Source organism: Sciurus vulgaris, assembly GCF_902686455.1.
Source record: "Sciurus vulgaris genome assembly, chromosome: 8".
Taxonomy (NCBI): Eukaryota; Metazoa; Chordata; class Mammalia; order Rodentia; family Sciuridae; genus Sciurus; species Sciurus vulgaris.
This window is the reverse complement of record NC_136468.1, coordinates 23,580,119-23,600,278: the sequence shown is the minus strand read 5'-3', so window position 1 is coordinate 23,600,278 and position 20,160 is coordinate 23,580,119. Positions and strand designations below refer to the sequence as shown.

The 20,160-nt window shown below is 43.7% G+C and overlaps 1 protein-coding gene and 1 long non-coding RNA gene across 2 annotated transcripts in view; one reads left to right on the top strand and one right to left on the bottom strand.

Moving 5' to 3' along the window:
- Positions 1-20,160, top strand: part of LOC306667527 — a 159,459-nt gene that overhangs the window by 38,999 nt on the left and 100,300 nt on the right. The gene's annotated exons all lie outside the window — the stretch shown is intronic.
- Positions 17,190-20,160, bottom strand: part of LOC306667525 (uncharacterized protein) — a 58,869-nt gene continuing 55,898 nt past the window's right edge. Inside the window, exons 5-6 of the mRNA XM_079150211.1 lie at positions 18,327-18,410; positions 17,190-17,350 (exon numbers count right to left, since the gene is read on the bottom strand). Coding sequence (XP_079006337.1) covers positions 17,196-17,350; positions 18,327-18,410 — 239 coding nt within the window. The 3' untranslated portion in view covers positions 17,190-17,195. The remainder of the gene's footprint in view (positions 17,351-18,326; positions 18,411-20,160) is intronic.

The window sequence follows — 20,160 nt, the reverse complement described above, 5'->3', positions numbered from 1 at the left end:
CCCTGAGTGGATTACTCAATCTTGCCAAATCTCCATTTCTGAACCTGGAAAATGGGGATAATAATATATGTGCTTTGCAGAGGCTGTTGTGAAAATTAAGTGAGATTACATAAAGTATTTAGCACCATGCCTGGCATCACTAAGTACTTGAAAGACAAGACAGTTATTATAATTGTTGGGTTTTAAACACTTCCCCATTAGACCATAAGTCCAAAATTGAAATGCAAATTAGTAGGATGTGGTCTGTGGTTCAACTTTGCATGCCTCTTTAGGAATGCACATGTCACATGAGGCAGAATGGTTACCAACAAGAAGGGCCTTCCTCACCTGGGCTGTGCACTGCATCCAGCATTGTATGGGCCCGTGTGAAAGGGCACTTCAGTGACTAAATTGGGCCGCGTGAGGATGAGTTGAGGCAGTTCACTCCACTCCTGGCACACACACGGAGTGCTCAGCAGGCACTGGTGCCCTGCCCGTTCATGCTCCAGTGCCGGCTGTTGTACTTCTATGTGGAGCCATGGGGGTGGGACCAGAAGACCCTCCAGAGTCCTGCAGATCAGGCCCCCACCTTCTGTGTACTGAAGGATCTCTCAGTTGTTTAGGTTAGACAGCTAGGAGACATGATAGCTCTCTCCATTTCCTAAACTAGCAAAACCAGAAAGTCAGCATGAGCAAAGCAGTTATCTCCAAAGTCAGAGAGACACCTGGTAGGGACAGTTTAGGGTGAACCCTATGGCTGTGGTCTGGGTCCCAGTCCAGGCAGACAGAAGAGGACCTACAGAAATATGGATTGGGAAGATCAAGGAATTTTGTTCCTCTGGCTGACCTAAGCATTAGCTTGGGAGCCATCAGAGTAGGCAAAGATAGAAAACTCATCTCCTAAAAATTCCCCGCTTCTGCCTTCAGAGAAAATTTACTTGTATCTTTGGCTCTGACCGTGGTGCTGAATGCTCTGATCTTGAAAATTCAACTCCTGCAGATCTGACTCTCGCAGTTGTGGGTGGGTTAGAAGTGACCTTGGGATGTGTATGTCCCTGCTCCCCTCTGCAGTTCTACTAACCACGTATTTAAGCTGCAGTGTTTACTCTCTTGAGTGCCTTTTGAGGAGCAAGATTTAGGGAGAATTTCTGGCTAAAATGTAGAGATGAGGATGCTCCCAGTTCCTAAACACCATCCCAATATGAATAGTGTTTGAACAGTTGAGAAAACAACCTGGTTCCAAGGTATACTGCAGGCAGCCCCAGCACAGTATCTTTCCATCTATGGAGAATAATAGGAAAGTCAGTTCATATGACGATGATCACAAACTCCACTTCTCAGCATGGGTGTTCCTGACTCCACGTGTAGCTGCTTCACTGCCGACATCCCATGGATGTTTATGTTCACACAAAGCCTGATCACAGGATAATTCTCCATTCTCTACAGGCTGTTCTGGAAGGAGACTTTTGTGCTAAGTATGTGCTAGGATCCTGACATTAGGAAGCTCAGAGTCTGTTAGGTGGGAAAACATGAGTAACAGTGACTATAAAGCAAAGCAGAATTAACTGTGTGCATTACCAGAGATGCCACATGTCAAGAGCAACAATGTCAGGACAGAGGCCTATTCTGCTCTAAAACCTAACTGGAGAGAACTGAGTCCTGAGCTCTGGGTTTGACCTTCCACTCACTTTCCATTTTGGGTAAATGTATCTAACTAGATGGGGCTATCAGCCACGAATGTGGTTCTGGAGATGAATTCCACTTTTGCTATGAGAGCATTCTCATGCATCTCAGGACTCCTGCTTGCTGGGAGGCTTGTAGACTGTGTTTGTTGCTGTGAGGACTATTGTCAACCACTGAGAGGATAATCACAGGCAGGTTGGAGCAAAGAGCATTTAAAATGCCCCATGGACACAAACTGCAGCTCCATTTCCACCAGCTGTGTGCAAACAGGCAGAGAGATTAGTATGGGAGGAGAGGCAAACAAAGGGACATGTAGGAATCTGTTCAGGAGGGACTGGCCACACAGCGTGTCTTTCCTCTGATCTGGGAGAAAGGAGCAGAGGATCTTTCATCTAACTAAACATCAAGCTTTCCTCCACCCTTCTTGGGGTCCCTTTATCAAAACCTGTTCAAAGTTATGGCATGCTGGGCCAGACATTAACGTACGTAGAAAACAGCATGGCTTTGAATAGCAGGAAAGGATGGCACTGCCATCAGTTACTGCTTAACCTTATATCTTGAGGTGGGAATGGACTGAGGAGCAGGGTCTGGGCATACGACAGGGAAAATCCTTCTCAGGGCCTAGAGAGTGCCTGGCCCACTACAGATGCTCAATAAATCTTTATCCAACCAAATTCTTGCTAAGCAACCAAAGGAAAGGGGGCAGTTGCTTTTTCAGCAGAAGTCGTACTCCAGAGAACAAGGAGTTGCTGATCACAGGTCCTGGTCCTTGGGAGACTTATGACTTGGCAGAACTCACACTCTAAGAGCACTGAGGAAACCCTGTGGTGGGAGCGGAGGCTGCACGCAGGAAAAGCTCCCCCAGGAAACCACCCATCTTCACCAGCCACAGCATCCTGAGATAAAAAGGATGTTTATGAGCCCTTTCCTCTCTAGAGATGCTGCCCTCCACTTTCCAGATCCCTTACTGAGGTCTACTGATCTACCTTCTAAAAGGAAATCAGGCTAGTATTTTTTTCATGCGATCACTTCAGCAGCTTTCCAAAGTCAACTCAAAGTCATTTAGAAGCAGGATCCCTCCAAGAACTTCATTGTTGCCTGTTCTGTTACCGAAGGAAGCTCTGTGATTCACATTTCTCTGCCTCAATGGTTTCTGTTTTAACATATGCAGAAAGTCGGCAAGTGAGAGGAGATTAGAACAAGGTCTATGCACTCCCCCACACTACGCCTCCATCCTTGTTCTCCTGCCTGCCCTTGGCCTGTCCTCTGGCCTGTTCAGTCAAAGGAAGGAAGCCCGCAGGGAGAGGCAGCTGTTTGTGTGAAGTCAAAACACCTCCTTTAAAACGCATACCCAAGGGCTGTCCTTTTCTCCAAGACCAGTTCTGACAGCGAAGAAGGCTGGTGCCCAACTGGCACACTCTGATGCCTTTGTCCTGTCGCCTCCTGCCACATCAAGCCTTTGGCATAGTATTGGTTACTCAACCTCTGCCAGGCCTGCACCATCATTTGCCCAACCCATAGCCAGTGGTGGCCAACATGTTCAGGGCTGATACAGACTGGTACTGAGCCATAATATCAAGGACTTCATTTTCATGGGGCGGAATTTGCAGAAGTGGTAGACACACCATCCTTCACTCCTCCACCTCTTTGACTTCCTCCTAAGCATTTAATGAACAAGCTCCTTGTCCACCTGCTACCCTTTCTCACCTCCCAGGAGGAAGAGACCCGTGCCTGCTGCCCTTCATGTCTCCTCTGGTTTTAGCAAGTGCTAAATCTGAGAAAGCAAGTCTGCAGAGTTTGGCCCAAAGCTCACAGGCCGCACCCACATACCAGGGTAGCGCCAGTGTACACCCTGCCCAGGCACTCATCTATTGTTCCCACACAGCTCACAGGGCTGGCCATCGGGCATTAATGCTACTTGGGTGGAAAAAGCCTTTTCAAAACAGGCTGGCTCTCAAATAGTTGGCTAAAGTTTCTTCTTGGGCCCTTAAAGAGTAGGGAGTAGATGAGGGGTTTGGAGCTCTTCTAGAAGATCATGGGAATTAAACATCACTGCAGAAAAGTCCCTCAGCCAAATCACTGTCAACACACAATCCTTAATAGGGTTCTGAGCTCCATTTTTAGAAGAAAAAAATCAAAGCACACTGCAATGGGCAGCCATCATGCCCAAATGGAGCAGACTAGGCCTGATGCTTGAGTTTCTTCCCAACACTCACCAACCCCAAGTCCTGAGAACCACTCTCCCTTCTGCTGCTTCTACTCTACTAGCTGTAATTGCAGATAAACTCTGCTAAAACTCTATCTCAAGGTCTCTTTGTAAAGGAGTGATTGGCTGGCAGAGCTGCTACTTTAACTAAATGCTCTGTGAAATAACCAAATGTAACTTTTTCTCAGCAGACTCAACTCTCTAAAGAGAGCAAGCTCTTACACAGCTCCTCATTCACCTATAGACCCTTTGGCCTCCCAAGAGGCAGGCTTCTACACCTACTGCCCTCCTGTCCTTCCTGGCTTTAGTGAGTCTGCCCTGCTTGGCCCAGAGCTCCCTGGCCGCACCCACATACCAGAGCTGCACCATTTGCACTCCCAATGCAGGCTGCACATCCCTAATTGGAAAATCCGGAAACTAAAGTCCTCCAAAAACGAAACTTTTTGAGCATGATGCTGCAAGTGGAAAATTCCACATCTGACCTCATATGATTGGTTGTAGTCAAAACTCAGGTGCTTTAAAAACATGGTAAAATTACCTTCAGACTATGTACTTAAGGTCCATATGAAACAAATGCACTCTGTTTTGACTCAGGTTTCTACCCCAAGATACCTCACTGCACATGTGCACATATTTTTTAAAAAAAGCCAAATGTGAAACACTTCTGCTCCCAAGTTTTGTGAGTAAAAGGTGCTCACCAGTAGCCTGGAAGAGAAAGAAGAGGGAGGACTCAATTACCAAGGCAAAGAGGGCAGCACTGCAAACACTGCCAGGGAGGCCGCTGCTACAGTAGATTGGGCTCTGCTGAACTCGGACTGGTCAGCACCCACGGAGATGTTAGCCTTGATTTCCACAGTGTTCTCTATGGAAAGCAAATGAGGGAGCATTTCTTTGGTTTCTGGTTCCCTCCCTCCACTAGCCATTGAGAACTCCATGACTTGGCTGAACTGAATGCAGACTAACTCCTGGACTTTGCCTATTTTCATTTTCTCATAAATACCACGTTGAGAACTACTTTGTTATCTTATAGAAGGGCAGCTTGCAATATTGTCTTTGGCATCTACTGTATTTAAACTGTATCCCTTTGAGAATCAGAATGTCAGATCTGAGAGGGATCACAGAGATACTCCAGGACAGGGGTTCTGAACTGGAGGGTCCAGGAGACAGCTTGTGAACCTTTTAAAACACTTTCTCCAATTTTGGACTTAGGTACATTTTTACTTTTCTTTTTCTTTTTAAGGGAAAGGGACACAGCTTAAGGAGTCTAAGGGACCAACTTGTTTTAGAAATGAGGAAAACTAGGTTCCATAAAAGAAGGCTGGAACTAGACTTAGGATACGTGACTTTGAACTCTGCATTATATCATACTTAGATAACGACATATCTCAAAACTCTTGTAGTAGACACGGTCAACACAATGGACTGACTCTTTAAATTTCCACTTAGATGATAAGAAAGGAGTATGAACCAATAAGGACAGAAAATGAGAGCACAAACATCAGCAGGTAAGAGCTGCAAACAAAATCTTAGCAAATGGGCCAGCACGTGGTAATTCAATTTGGCATGGCAGAAAATGCTGACACCTGGGACCACAGTGAAGAAAGTCCACAAGAAGCAACCTGATATCTGTGTAGAAGGGCAGGAAGGCTCATCAGGGGTAGGACTAAAGATAGGAGTTCCTGGGATAGAAGCATGAAGGCTGAGTTAAATGCCAGTGTTTCCCCTGGCCTCCCCAACATGTTTCACTCTCTGGAGAACTTGAGCCAGAGAACCTTTACATTTGGAGATATCAGGCACAGCTCAAGGAGTGTTGGGTGCTCTGCTAAAAAGGGGTAAATTTAAGTTCATGTTCTAAACAATGAGACTCATGGCCCCTTCTACAGCTCCACAATCCAACAGCCAGGCTTACCCCTATGTTGGGCTCTTTCCAGCTCACAACCGTCACCATGCATATCCATGGCTAGAACTACATTTCCCAGCACCCTCTTACCAGCATGGTTCCAGATTCCAGTTTGCCAGTGAGAAGTACCTGCGTCAGACACAGAATGTGTATGTGACATGAATGCCATTATTCCAGCAGTCGGACATGGTGGTTTCACGCAATGCTGCCAGCTTCTACTTGGCAGTCTGCCACTGGTCTGTAGGGACACTGAGACTTCTTGCATTTTCTGGCAACCTCCAGCTTCTTCTGGTTCTGCACTGTATGCTCAAGACTCCAGTGACGATTTCTCTAACCCTCTGGCTACAGCTTTCAGGACCTCTATCCCCTCAGTACCCCCAAGTTAAACCCTTCATTTTTGTAATGTTTATAGTGACTTTGATTGTGACCCTAGTACCTAACAGGAGACTGAAGAATTCATCTCAGGAAACAGGCTAGGTAAAGAGGAAAACTAAATAGTTGTAAGTGGTGACACCGGGAGTCCCCCAGTGAAGCAGCTCAATCTCTGTTCAATCATCCTGTTTTCATTTTCTATTGGTGCTAAGACAAACCGCAATAAATGCAGAGGCTTAAAACAACACATTTTATTATCTTATAATTCTGGAGGTGAGAACTCATGGAGAGGCCTCACTAGGGTAAAACCAAGGTGTCAACAAGGCTGAGACTCTCTCTGGGGATTGTAGGGGAGACTATCTACATTTCCTTGCCTTTCCCAGCTTGGACAAGAGACTATGGGTGTCTTCCTCCATCTCTGACACCAGCAATGTTGCATCTCTCTGATATTCTCCCATAGTCACGTCTCCCTCTGACCACAGCCAGAAAAGGTTCCTTGCTTTTAAGGACTCATGTGATTAGAGTGGGCCCACTGTGATAATCTCCCCATTTCAAAGTGCTTAACCTTAATCACACCTGCATGTCTGGTGGTTGGGACGTCGACAGCTTGTGTGTGTGAGGGGGCCACTATTCCGCCAATCACACGGCTAAGATTGGGCTCATCAGCTGGTAGGTCCTGGCAGTTTTCAGACACCTTCCAACCTTTAAGCCATTCTTTTAATAAGAACTGAGAGCTGAAGACCACCAGACATTTGAGCAAATTTGCAACATGAATGACAAGGTAAAATATGGAAACTCACCGAGCCTGGACGAATCAGAGACATGCAGGAAGCAGAAAACTTTAAAAAGAAAAATAAAATTAACATTTCAGAAAAAAAAAACTGTGAACCCTGAAACAGGAAAAATTGCTACAAAAAACCTTTTAGATATTAAAAACATATCAGTGGAAATAAGAATTCAGTACAAAGTTTTAAAATAAAGGTAGAAAAAGGTAAAGAAAGTAGAACAAGGTCAAAAAAAAAAAAACTGCAAGGCAGGGTGGGGTGGGTGGTGGGGGCTGGGATTAATTACAGGATTATTCTGGGAGGTCCAACTTATGAAAAATAATAATTCTATAAAGAAAGAATGAAAACAAGGAAACAAAATGATCTAAGAAATAACAGAAATATTGTCTAGAGTTGAAAAACATAAATCTCCAGAATGGAAGGGACCTTAAATGTCTGGCCAAAGAAATGAAAAGACTTCTATCATGGTATGAAACAAATTAAATTTAAAGAACCCAGGGGATAAACAGAATCTCCTAAAAATGTCCAAAGAAAAATGGCCAGAAATCAGTACTGTATTAGACTTCTCAACAACATTGAGAGCTAGAAAACCAAGTCTCAGGGGAATTTTTTTCCCATTCAGGAATTGCACAAGTGAAAATGTCTTAATATGAGTAAAATGAAAAACCTAAAGGAAATACTGCGCAGTCACCCTTTCTCTGGAAAGCACCGCAGGACCTGTGTGGAAGTGCCCACTGTTAGGTTGGACTTAAGTGGCTGTGTGGGAGGGAACAGAAGAACTAAGGAAGCGGGCAGCGTGCCAAAGAGCAACTAATCCCACACGGACAGATAAACCCCACTGACCCTTACGTCCACCTATCACTCAGCAGGACCCCTGCCTATTCCGGCCTATAAAGACCCTGGGCAGCCGCGGCCACGTGCAACTTTCTCCAGTTCTCCACACTGACCTGTACCCCAGGGGGGCTAGGAATTTTGCCAAAGCCAAATTCCAATAAAGCTTTGCTTCTGAGGGCCATTTCTGTCTGCTTTTGTTTGGCCACCAGCCCTCACCATCGAGCTTACACCCACTGCAGGCGCACACCCTGCAGTGGTGGGGGGAGTGAGAGGATGAAAGCAAGGAGAAGCCCAGGATTCAGGGGCAGATTCAGCCCAGGAGAGCAAGAAGAGGAGTTAATTTGTGGGATGGTAATGAAGGTAAGCCCAAGGCAGATGGCTGGATCTGGGCAGAGAAAACCACCAATCCAGATTCCTGCAGGAAGCTGGGCAGAGAAAATAACCTGCAGCCAAGGGACCACATCTGGCTTGGAACATGCTGGAAGGGATGTTACAGTTCTTACAGCCAGGACTAGGAAGGAACTGCTAAATCCATAGGAAATTAAACTTAAACACTGTATTCATTTCAGAGTTTTAAAGGAAATGTAAAAACTATGTGGTCACACTGTCAACTGCATCTAAAAAGTCATCAACAGGAATTCTGATTTAATCCAAAACTGGGCTATAACTAAAATGTGAAGGTAAATGGAACAGTTATGTTTATAGGTGGTGGTAAGAGTTAAATTCTCACTTTCCACAGTGAAAAAAAAAATAAGTAAAAAAATAGTACAGATGAAGGAATAGCAAACAAGCATTTTGAAGTGGAGATATCAGAAGGGACAGCGAACTGAGCCTATGGGTAAAGTGACGGTAGGCAGAGGAGAGTGGTGGATATTGTTAGGCTCAGGCCATCTAAATAGATTACATCAGTAGAGATAAAGTTTCAATTTAAAGAACAAGACAATAAAATGCCAATCAAACTGATGAGTGAATAAACCAAAATGTGGTTGGGTCATACAATTGAATATTCTTTGGCTATAAAAAGAAACGAAGGGCTAATACATGCCACAATGCAGATAAGTCATGCTGAGTGAAGGAAGGCAGACACAAAGGCCACCCTGTTTACATGAAATTTGGCCAGTAGCTAGGAAGGAGGGAATGAGGAGAGTCTATGGAATGGGTGCAGGGTTTCTTTCTGGTGTGATAAAAATGTTCTGGTTGCACAACACTGTGAATGGCCCAAAAGTCAATGAACTGGATACTTTAAAATGAGGAACTTAATGTTTTCTGAATTTTACCTCAATAATAAAAATGTAGAGGTCACTGTGCAACAGAGTCTCTACATAAAGTCTATAGATTCTATTTTAGTTTCTCTTAAATGAGAGCTGTTCAGAAGTCTCAGCAATAGACCTATACAATCTTCTGCTTTAGTAAGCACAAAATGGTAAATAAAATGTAAGTCTTTAATAATTTGTAATTTCCATATTAATTGAGGGTCTGTTACTTTTATAAACAGTAAAGATTATCTTGTAGACACAAAGGAAATGAATTGTGAACTAACCTCAAAATTTTGCATCATATTAGCAGTTATTTATGTATGTAGTTCCTCAATAAACTCAACAGTTTGCTTTTTAATCCTTCGATAATTTCATTTCAAAATAGAACAGCAGAAAGACTTGAATTCAGGATTCTGGGTACTAATATCTTGTGAATGAACTTACATTGTGTTTTGCTCCCATTTTTCCAATTAAATTTCATTTTTCTGTTCTATAGATATCCTCCTTCTACAAAATCTTCTAATGTCTTTTTCTTTATTTAGTTATGGACAATCAGGAGAGTTGGCTAAAAAGGAGCTTGACCCTTTAGAGTCAACCAAGAAGCAAACCTCAGCCACCACACCTGGAGTCTTGGTGGGTGGTTCTTTTCAGAGTTGAGATTTGATTTTGTTGTTTTGTGTTTTGTTAGGTCACCAAAAGGTTTTAAAATCCTGTCTTGTGTGAGTTTTTTAAGAATCTATCCAGAGATAGCTACTCAAAACTCACTTGATTTTTCTCAGTTATACAGCTGATTTGAAGTTCCATCAGCAGAGTATATGTAGTTAAATAGGATGCCCTTTCTCTTTTAAGCAATACCACTGGCGCTTTCCTGAGAATTTTACTTTTACAAGAATTGTTCTTGAAGTTTCACATGAAAATGCTACAAAATGCTTCAGTTAAATGCTTAAGCAATTAGGGAGTATTTTATACAGTTTAGTACTGCAAAGTGTTTACAACTATTAAGTAGGTATAGTACACAAGTTTGTTATGAAATTCTGGTTCAGAATATGTGTCTCTCTCTGAAAGACTCAGAGCTTACAGCCTAGCAGAGAAGACTGGGAAGTGAGAAGTAACCAGAGTCCAATGCTCAAGGAACCGAGAGAAGAGAGCTGCCTCCTGCTCTCCAGGTGTGAAGCCTTCCCAGAGAGCACATGTTTGAGCCTGGGGTTGAAGGGCGGGCTGGGGTTCCCAGGCCAAGGAGGACTGGGGATGGCACACGTGGGCAGAGCAAGCAGCGTACACACAAGCTTGATGGGACCAACTCAGTGTGGCCAGCTGAGGGTGCTGATGCAGGCAGGGGTGCAAGTCTGAAGCATCCCTAACCTGGTCAAGACAAGCGTTCACTGAAAGCGCAGGGAGAAAAGCAAGGTCATACATGTACTCAACTAAGATAACGGGCAGAATTTCAAAGCTGGACCCAAGATGAGGGAGGGGCCAGGAAGTCTTTGGAGGTTAAGGAGGATGCAGAGAAAGTGATGGATTTGGTAGAGTAGGCTGAGAATAGGAGTAAGACTTGCTGAGTGTGGATGTGGATGAGGGGGAGGAGGAGGTAAAGGCACACCACCCTAAGGTGCCCTGCTTCAGCCACGGGTGCAGCAGGACACTCAGCACTGGGGAGAAGGTCATGGGTCTGGCTTTGGAATATTTCACTGATACAGCTTTAGAAAAGCAGGATATAATATCTAGGAGCCACTGCAAACGTGGAAATCAAAAGTTCTGGAACTTATCTGAGTCTAGAGCTCCAGGATGAGGGAAATCAGCACACAGACGATGTATCTGAAACCAGGGAAGCAACTAAGATAACTCAGGAAAAACAGAGGGTAGGTAAAAAGCAGAGATATCTGGGGGAAAACAACAGGACAGAAAAAGGACTGGTGGAATGATCCTGATTCTCATTTGATCTGGTGACAGAAGGTTTGTCTTGGCCCTGTTGTAAAAAGAACTTTCCCAGAGGAGGTTCCAGCAAGAGGGTCAAAAGTCAGGAAGTGGGTGTGAAGGGTAGGAAAGCTTTGGTGAGCAGGGGAGATGTTATCTCTGGATGGTCAGGCGATGTGGCTTTACCAGGTCAGAGAGAACTGGCAAGGCCTGAATTCCGTCAGGTGCCCTTCAGTTTTCCAGGACACCAGGTGGGGACAGTCAGTGGCAGCAGATGGACTTGTTCGTATGTAAGCACCTGTGGCAGAAGCCACCCCAACGACAGAGTGGCTGGATGGCTCATTCTGCCATTTCTTCCTCGAAGACGCAGAAATCTGCATTATTTCCAGTCTAACAACTTTACATCTAGCAAGAAGGGGTGATTAGGACAATAGTTCAAGTACAAGCTCCTGCTTTCTTGACTGAACTGAAACCTATGAACTTGGTTCTGTCCCAGACATTGAAACCCGGTTATCCATACCATTTGGCCCATTTGAATCTGGTGGTTAACCACAGAACAGGCTCTGTGGCTAGGCAGCAGAGCTAATGGGAGCCTCTCAAGTTGAGCAGAACCGCCTCAGTGCCCCTTTCAAATCATCTCAGGCAATCACTGACTTTGCCCTTGTTTTTTTCCCTAGATATCTGTCACCAAAACAAAATATCCATTTCCCCAAAAGTATAACCATCAGCATATGCAAATAGCCATTTATTAATATCTTAACACATGTAATTCAAGGCAAATTTAACTTAAAGATAGAAAGAAAAATCATTTAGCATTTTGCTTTGTATTTTGGTTTTCTTAGTTCTTAATTTGTGGCCCAAAGGTCACCAGCATATTTTCTCTTGTCAGGCGGCTGCAAGGTGCTCTTCCCCAATCATTATAACCGATTTCAGATGGTGCTAGAAAATTATATTGACTCTGAACACCAAAAGAAATCAGTCATCCTCTAAGGGGTCACAGGAGGTGGCGAGGGTGGAAAAGAACCAAACCTTAACAGCTCCATCTTGTTGGGCCCTTTAGCCCGGGCACAATGGAGTCTACCTTACAGAATAAGAAGCATAGAAGGCTTATGCAAGCATGCACAGAATTCTAGTAATGAAACATCCCATATAATTAACGTGCTGTGCTAATCTGGCACCATTGTTGGCAGGGGAAGGAATGGGTCATCCACTATGTGAGGTGGGTTTCTTGTGGCTGGCCTGTTGTTTTTTTTTGTTATTGTTGTTTGTTTGTTTGTTTGTTTTTGGTGCTTTCAAATACTTCAGTGCAGAAATGCTACAGGAACATATTAAAATACCATTTGTACAATAGACAGTGAAATAAAAGGAAAGAACAGTAAATGGTCAGCTGGACACTCTGTAATTCAAGAGAAGGTTTGAGCCTGGGACGTGGCACAGACAATTCAGTGTAGGCAGAGCCATAGACTCAGCTTCAGAAAAGCACTGTCAGCTGGTTATTTCATAGTGCACAGGTGTGTGTGGTGAATGCCCCCAGGCATGAACCACCACCTAAGAGCTTGAACCAAATCAGGAACTTCTGAAGTGGAGATTTTCCAAAGGGGGTGAGAGTCATAACAACAATCATGGTACTCCTCATAATGCAATTTGCAGCATGTTGTTTTCTACTGCAGTTTACGATCAAGGGAAAATAATGGTGACATTTTATACAGTTACCTTAAATAAAAGGACTAGGCACTCAGGACTTCAGAAGAATCCAGTTTGAGTCCCTCCTGTGCACACAGAAAAACTGAAGGCCAGAGCACAGTCCCAGCCAAGGAGCCTGGAATCTCTGCTTCCTCGTTCATGGAGATATGGAGCCAAATCAACTGCATAGGCAGGTCTCACTGGCTTTCAGTGAACTCATTTCACATGAGCTTTCTTTTTGCTCAAAAGAAAGGAACTCACATGTAAAGTGACAGCTAATTGCTCTGACTAGATTGAGTAACCTTTTCTAGGTACATGTAGCATGTAAAGGTATCTTAATGTGTTCTTGTGTGCAATTTTGTAAAAATTGGTTATTTTGCATTTTCACTTCAAAACAAATTCAAACTTAAAGATAAAAAATTCCAATGCTGTACCATTCATCTCTTTTGCCGTTGGCAGTGCAGTTGGTCTTCCCCAAGAACACTGATTTCAAATGGTGCTAGACAATCACTATTTAAATCTAAACCACCATATGAAACCAGCTTCCTGAAGAAGCTTTAGGATCTGTTTTTTCTTTCAGAATACTCTTACAATAAACTCAAGACAACCTAAAAGGAAAAAGGTGAAACTTGGTTGTGAGTTATTTACTTAGCAGTCTAAACAAATTTTTTGCAAATTCCATACATTTATACACAAACATCACCAAATCTGGTGTTGCTGGTAGAGGACATGCTCATGTCCTTGAGCTGCTCGAAGGCTGTTTGATCGTTTAGAGGCAATGACATATGCCAACCACATTGCTTCTGGGTGGGAGGTCAAGGAAGATACTAAATGTTTTCAGACTGCCTAACTAAAAGAATGCATGTTCTTTTTAAAAAAATTGTTAAGGAAAAAGTTCAAATACATTTTAATTTTGACAATAAAACAAATTTCTAAATACATGCCATCAAAATTCAACGAGTGTTCATTGTGGCCATCTTTTACCTTAGCTATGCTAACTACATGTAGTTTACATGTAATATTACGATTTTTTGCAGAACTGTTTGAAAGCAAATTGACCATCATTAGCTTACCATGTTCTCTTGGCTTAAGTACACTTACAGAACTTTGGTTACTCTTTTTAACTATCCTCTTCCATCATCCTCATTTTTCAATGTCATCAGCTGCATCGGGCAATCTTCCTATTACAATGTGCCTGTGGTTGATGACTTCAAGTGGGTTTAGCTAACCACCCTGGAAGTGCAGGTTGTCTGACTCCAGGCCAGGTCTCTTTTCATAAGGCAATCCCAACACAAACTCAACCTTTATCATGGAAGAGCATCAACAGCACACATCTCCTACTGTAGGGTTGTGGTTTCTTCATCTCTGTAAACAAGGGAGAGAACAGCAGGGGCTACAAGAGATGGGTCGTGCTCACTTCAATCCGAGAGTTTATAGGCTGCAAAGAATTGTAAACACTTTGTAAAGTAATAGGCTGTGTAGTCTTTCAACTGGATTTTAAATTTAAGCATGTAAGCCTAAAAAACGACAGAACAGAAGAATCACTGGAATTCTCACATGACCATTTTGCTAGTTTTGTGAGTCATTTAGAGGTCCATTGCATCCTTCTACGCACACAACTGTAATTCACAGCATCAGTGACTTAAGTACACAAGAAGCAGTCAGATTATTCTTAATTTAAAAAATCCAAAATCAAGAACACAAAGATCTAATTATTCTTTACAAATTAGTAGTCACAGCTTTCGTTTACTGTTGTCAATTTTTTTGCCAATGACTGACACTTACAGTTATGCAGAATTTTTTTCTCTGAAGAATGAATTTTCCCTGTACTTAGGCCTGATAAGATCAAATATATCTTATGTGTCAAATATACATCACACATATACGTACAGACATGCACATAAATAAACCACCTATACATCTGTGCCCTTCACAGAGGCAACTGTGTTTTCCATGTTATCTTTAATTATGCTTCTCTAAATTCAGCAGAACAACAAAGGCAGATACATTCTTTGTACCTATGTCTCTTCATATTAGCCCAGTGGACAACACATTTGCATCAAAGCAGAAGCACAGACTGGTTAGTCCATATGCTTGCCCACATTTTTCAAGTATTTGGAAAGAGCCTGAAGTACTGAGTTGAGTAGCTGTAAAGATACTTTTAAAAAAATGCACTGAGACAGAGATCTTGAGTTTGGGCCCATTTGCAATTACTCTTTTAAACCAAGAGGTTAGCTTTGCATATAAAAGAGGTGTGTGTGAGGAGACTGCCTGCCAAGTTAACCAAGAAAATCTCTATGCGGTTCACTAACGCAGAGATGGAAAACCAGCGGATAAATTAAGAGGCATTCATCCATTCTCTTTCCAGGACACACACAAGGAACAGAGTGATGGCAAGCCACCATATGACCTTACTGTGCTGAGTCCTTCCGGCATTCAACTGCAAGGACAACCCTACCACAAAGGAACGACGTGACTCAGTGAACACTGAGTCATTGCCCTTCTTCCCTATTCTCTACTTTCTAACAACCAACTGGATTCTTCTGTTTTCAGGCCAGCATACAGTAGGGCTGACTTTCTGTAATCCAGGATGTTTCTATTTTTAACCAGTCAACAATTTCAGGGTACTACAACATATGAAAGGGTAAAAAAAATTAACTCTTTCTTACACGCAGAACACACATTTGAAACTGTCAAGATTCTTCATGTCCAGCATTAAAATCATCATCTTCCACGAACAGAATCCTTCTCATCCACAAGCCATGAGAATGTGTCTCCATTTCAAAATCCAGTTGGCACTGTCAAGCTTTTTGCTGTTTTTCTGCAAGTTGCCCTTCTTGGTACTTTTTCTTCCAAATCTGATAGGGAAGCTGGAGCCTGGGACGTGAGTCAATAACCCCGGCAGACACTCCTGTGTGGCAGGCAGAACACTGGATGTGCATCCTTTCCTCTGACGTGAGAGGCCAGTCTGTTCTTGCGCGAGCAAACTGGATTAAGATAACTTCCCTCAGGGCTTGGGGATTTCACAAGGAGGCACAAGGAGGACCACATCCAGCTCTGACACCTCTTTAAGAACGCAGCTTCCAAATGTTATGGACACTGGGACACTAACTTCAGTGTTCTGGCCAGACTACAGATGCAACTGTCATTGCTATAGTGAGGGCTAACACATTTTTAAGTCACGCTCTGATGACCTGCACACCTTCAGTGAGTATTTTTTTGCAAGGAGGAGATGAACAAGTCCCACAGAATCTAGCTGTGCTGCTTGCTAAGTGATCGTGGGCAAACCATTTAATTTCTCTGAGCTTTGGTGTCATGATCCAGAGAATGGAGATACAAAGTCCTATACTACAGTGACTGTCAGGGTCAGATGCAATGTAGCACATGGAAAATCAGTGACTTTCAAAGCACTACATGGACGCTTGATGTCTTACTGGATGGGCTGAACCCTGGCGTGTCTTCTCAGGGTGAGGGCCAGGTGAAGAAGTGTGTGGGAAGTGCACTCTGCCAGACCATCACAGCTTAGTCTCTAGAAGGCTTACTCTGACTAGACGCTGGGTTACGTGCTTTGTATGCGTTTTCTTGATACTGAGTCCAGGCTTCTAATCATCCCTTTTTGCCGCCTGGTGCCTTATATGTACTGTAATGGCTTATCCTCACATGGTCACAGGGAACATCCGCTGGCTCCAAGATTCAGGTTTCACCCATAAGCATATGAGCAGATCATTAAAACCAGAACTAGCTCTGATCAGCAGAAGCAGTACCAGAGGAGCCACCAAGAAGGAAAAAACATGAAAACTAACAAGCTTTGTCTCACACTGAATGGTAAAAGCCCTGGACCCTCGGTCACATTCTTACATGCAGTGTGACCTACAAGTCCCACTCCTCTAAAGCCTTGTTTCCCCGCCTTAATCTAAAGAAGCTCAAGTCAAAAAAGCATCACGACTGGTCCCACAGATCACATGTGAGTGGGACAGTGCTAAGACTCTTTCTCTAGAATCCAGCCTGGTAGTTTATCCCCCTTGGTCTCCCATTTCTGTGAGACAGTGTGGTCAGAGGGTGAAATGCAGGATGCCAGGCTGTGCTACCAGTTGCCCACACTACCTTGGGTAAATTATGGTAATTCTCTGTGCCTTGGTCTCCTCATCTGTAAAATGAGAATAACCACATAAAGCTTCCATAAGAACTAAATCAGGTATGAGATAGAGTCATAGCAGAGAACAGCAGCTGTAACAAAAGTAAAGCACAAGATACAGTAAGATGTGGCTAAGTTTTCTGCCACTGCTTGTAAACAGAAAGGTCTCTCTGTCATACATGGACACCTTGAAGGCAGCTATTGAGGTGCTTGACCAATACTAAAACTGGAAAGATGCCCTGGGTCTCTGAGGGGCACCTCCATCTGCATTTACTGAAATGAAGACCTTTAATATTTTCGGCCTCCATCTCTTCCCATCCTAAGACCTGCATATGGAACCGGTACCATTACTTTTAAGGAGAAGTTCATGTTACACATTTTTTTTCCTGATAGAGAATTGGGAGTTGGGAATTGAAGAGGAATAGAAATCAAACATTGATGATCATTTTTAAAAATTTACTGGAGAATCAGCCAGCAACAAAATACGACAAAACTTCTCTGAGATGACTTGCAAGTACAAGGTTCTACTCACGCAGGGGTATAAAGGCCACCTGCTTCCAGGCAGGGAAATCCTCAAGAGGCATCTGTTCAGAAGAGCAGCACCTGGGAAATTTAAATGACAGCATGAATCCAAAGCATCAGTCAGTGGGAGTCAAGTCAGGTTTCCTCTTCACCATGCTACCCCACCACAGTCACTGACCAATGCATTTTTAAAAACAAAAAATATAAGGGGATCCTCTCCTTCCTGCTTAAGACACAGAAGTTGTGAAAGTTCCTGCACAGTGAGCAATGTACGCCTACACACCTCACATTGGTGTTCACTCTGTACTAGGGACAACATGAGGTGTGGCCGTTGCTAAGGAAACAGCCTGCCAACACGAGGTGTGTGTTTTACAGACCAGCAACGTTTGCTCTGCAAGTAGTTTTATGAAATACAGCCTGCTATAGGCTTAAACCAATCATAGCAGAAACGCAGGGAGGCATCCTGCACACAGAAGAGCAGGTTTCTACTTTAAAAACTGACTCTGCAGTCTCAAGTTGCAGCAGCACAGACTGCAGGGGGTCTACCTGCAGGTTCCACCTTCCTTGTTTGCTTCAGCATCAGGCAATTTGGAGTTGAAACCACATTACGCTCTGTCCTACATAGTCTAACTTTGAAGCTGGAACACATCTTTCACCACATAACATGACAGAAAACCAACGCCATAAAGGTCTTCATTTCTGAAACGGTTCAAGTTCATACTCCAAGTGTCCTGGTTATGTGAGTTGCCTTACCAACTTGGGATGATTTCATGGTATCTCCAAGGAGGGTACCTGGTGAGGGGCCTAAATCTCAAAGAACTCTCATTTTACCCAACAAGAGACTGAGTGACTCAGCAATCTGGTCAAGAAAACTCTGTCCTGTCAAGTTACCACCTACTGCAGTTCCTAAGTTAATGATTACAAAATCACTGCAGAGCGGGAACACAGCCAGGATCACAGGGCACGTTCTACCATCTACAAAGGGGGATGACAAGTTGCAAATGTGTGGGCTGGAGCCTCACAGTGAAGAAGATCAACTGTGATTCGCTGGTGCTACCTGTAAGCCATGTGCTCTGGTGACTTGGAAGCTCATGCCCATCGAGATGATACCCAAACAGCAATGTGGTTTGTAGGCAAGATTCTTGAGAGTTGGAATTAAAACCCATGAGGATTTTGGTCAGTTTAAGAAATGGTCAGAAAAAAACACAATTATATCCAATAGTATCTTCTAACAGAAAAATACTGCTAAAAAGAATCAAATCCAGAAGTACAGACAGGAAGGAAAATGCGCCAGGGTCAACATGAAAGGCAGAGCACACACAAATTAAATCGCATGGAACCCTGGAACATGCAACACCATCATAGAATAATAGCATGTTTCCAAAACTGGTGATCAAAATGAGGAAAGGGGCCAGCAGCAGGGGGAGCTAGGCTCTCTCAGACTGAGGAACACCAGTCTGCTACCATCTGGAAGCTTAGGAGTCTTTGGAAAAGTGGCTCATTCCATTCAAGCTGCTGGAAGGTCCCAGACGAACCTGTTCTTCAAGAAGCCTATAATAAAACCTAACTGCCAAGCGTGCCTCCATCCCTTCTGCCACTGCCCCAGAGAAGGTGAGTGTGCAGTGACCGCTGGATGTTTGTATATCATTTATAGTCTGGAAAAGCACAGCACAGGTTTGGTGGAGAAAAATCATATGAGTGAGTGACAAGGTCCCTCAATGCGGAGGATCTGACTTGACAAATGCATGGCCAGACCCCACTGGCATTCTGCCATCCGGATGGCTGAAGACTGCACCTTCAACAGCAGCATGTACCCGAACTACCACCAGGGAGGGCAGTGACAGTCGCATGCCTCTCTAATGGCAATTCTGCTTCCCCTGGCAAGGAGCTAGGGGCCAACATACACTCTCAGGTTGACAGCCCTCTGTCACAGGGCTTCCTAAGGGATATCCTCTTGGGCATGTAAGAGTCAAACTTCAGAACATTTACTTGGATGCTTAGCTCTGCCAATCAGAAACAAATAAGAGTCTTTTCCTCATTTTCACCCTTCCACACAAGTGCCAGCTTATCTAGTGAAAGTACTTATACACTGCCCTTTTAATGTCAAGTGCTATTAAATGATCTACCAATTAATGGTACCTTTAAACAGGGATTAGAAAGACAAGCAGCATAAGCTTTGGGATCACAAAGAACCAGATTTAAGTTTCTCCTCTGTGACTTGTTACACAGCCTTGGGGGAAGCCACGTAACCCTTTTGGTGCTTTAATTTCTCATGTTTAGGGCAGAAAGAACATATGTTACCTCCCAAGGGTTAGTGTGAAAACATAATTAAAAAAACACAAGGTGAGTAGTAGGTTTTCAATATGTGCCCCTGTGCGGGGTGGTACATCTAGCATTTTGGATACAATTTCCAGAAGTTCCATACAGTCAATAGGCTAAAACTGGTTGTGAAAGACTAAAATAAGATTGGGCATCAGTACAGAGAGACTGTGTGGGTAGGCATCAGAGTGGAAAGGGCAGGCTAAGGGATGTCAAAGCAAGAGTCAGGGGAAGCGGGTAAGATCTGAAACTGGGATCAGGACACCCCAGACATCTCCATCTGCCCACTTGGTCACCTCTCATTCACTGCATTTACAGCACAGTGAGAGCCATATAAGCCCAGAAGACATAAGAGCAAACTGGAGGGGTGAGTCCAGTGTGAGTAAACATACAAGCAGGCGCAGATGAACAGGTGCCAAGTGAAAACACGGTACAGCAGGTGCAAACACCGGAGGCCCCGAATCCCTGTGAGCCATGGACATGGGAGGAACTGATGTGCCACACCACATCTTGCATGGACTGATTGGTCAACAGCCACAGGCAGAGCCACCAGCTACTTTTCAACATGACCA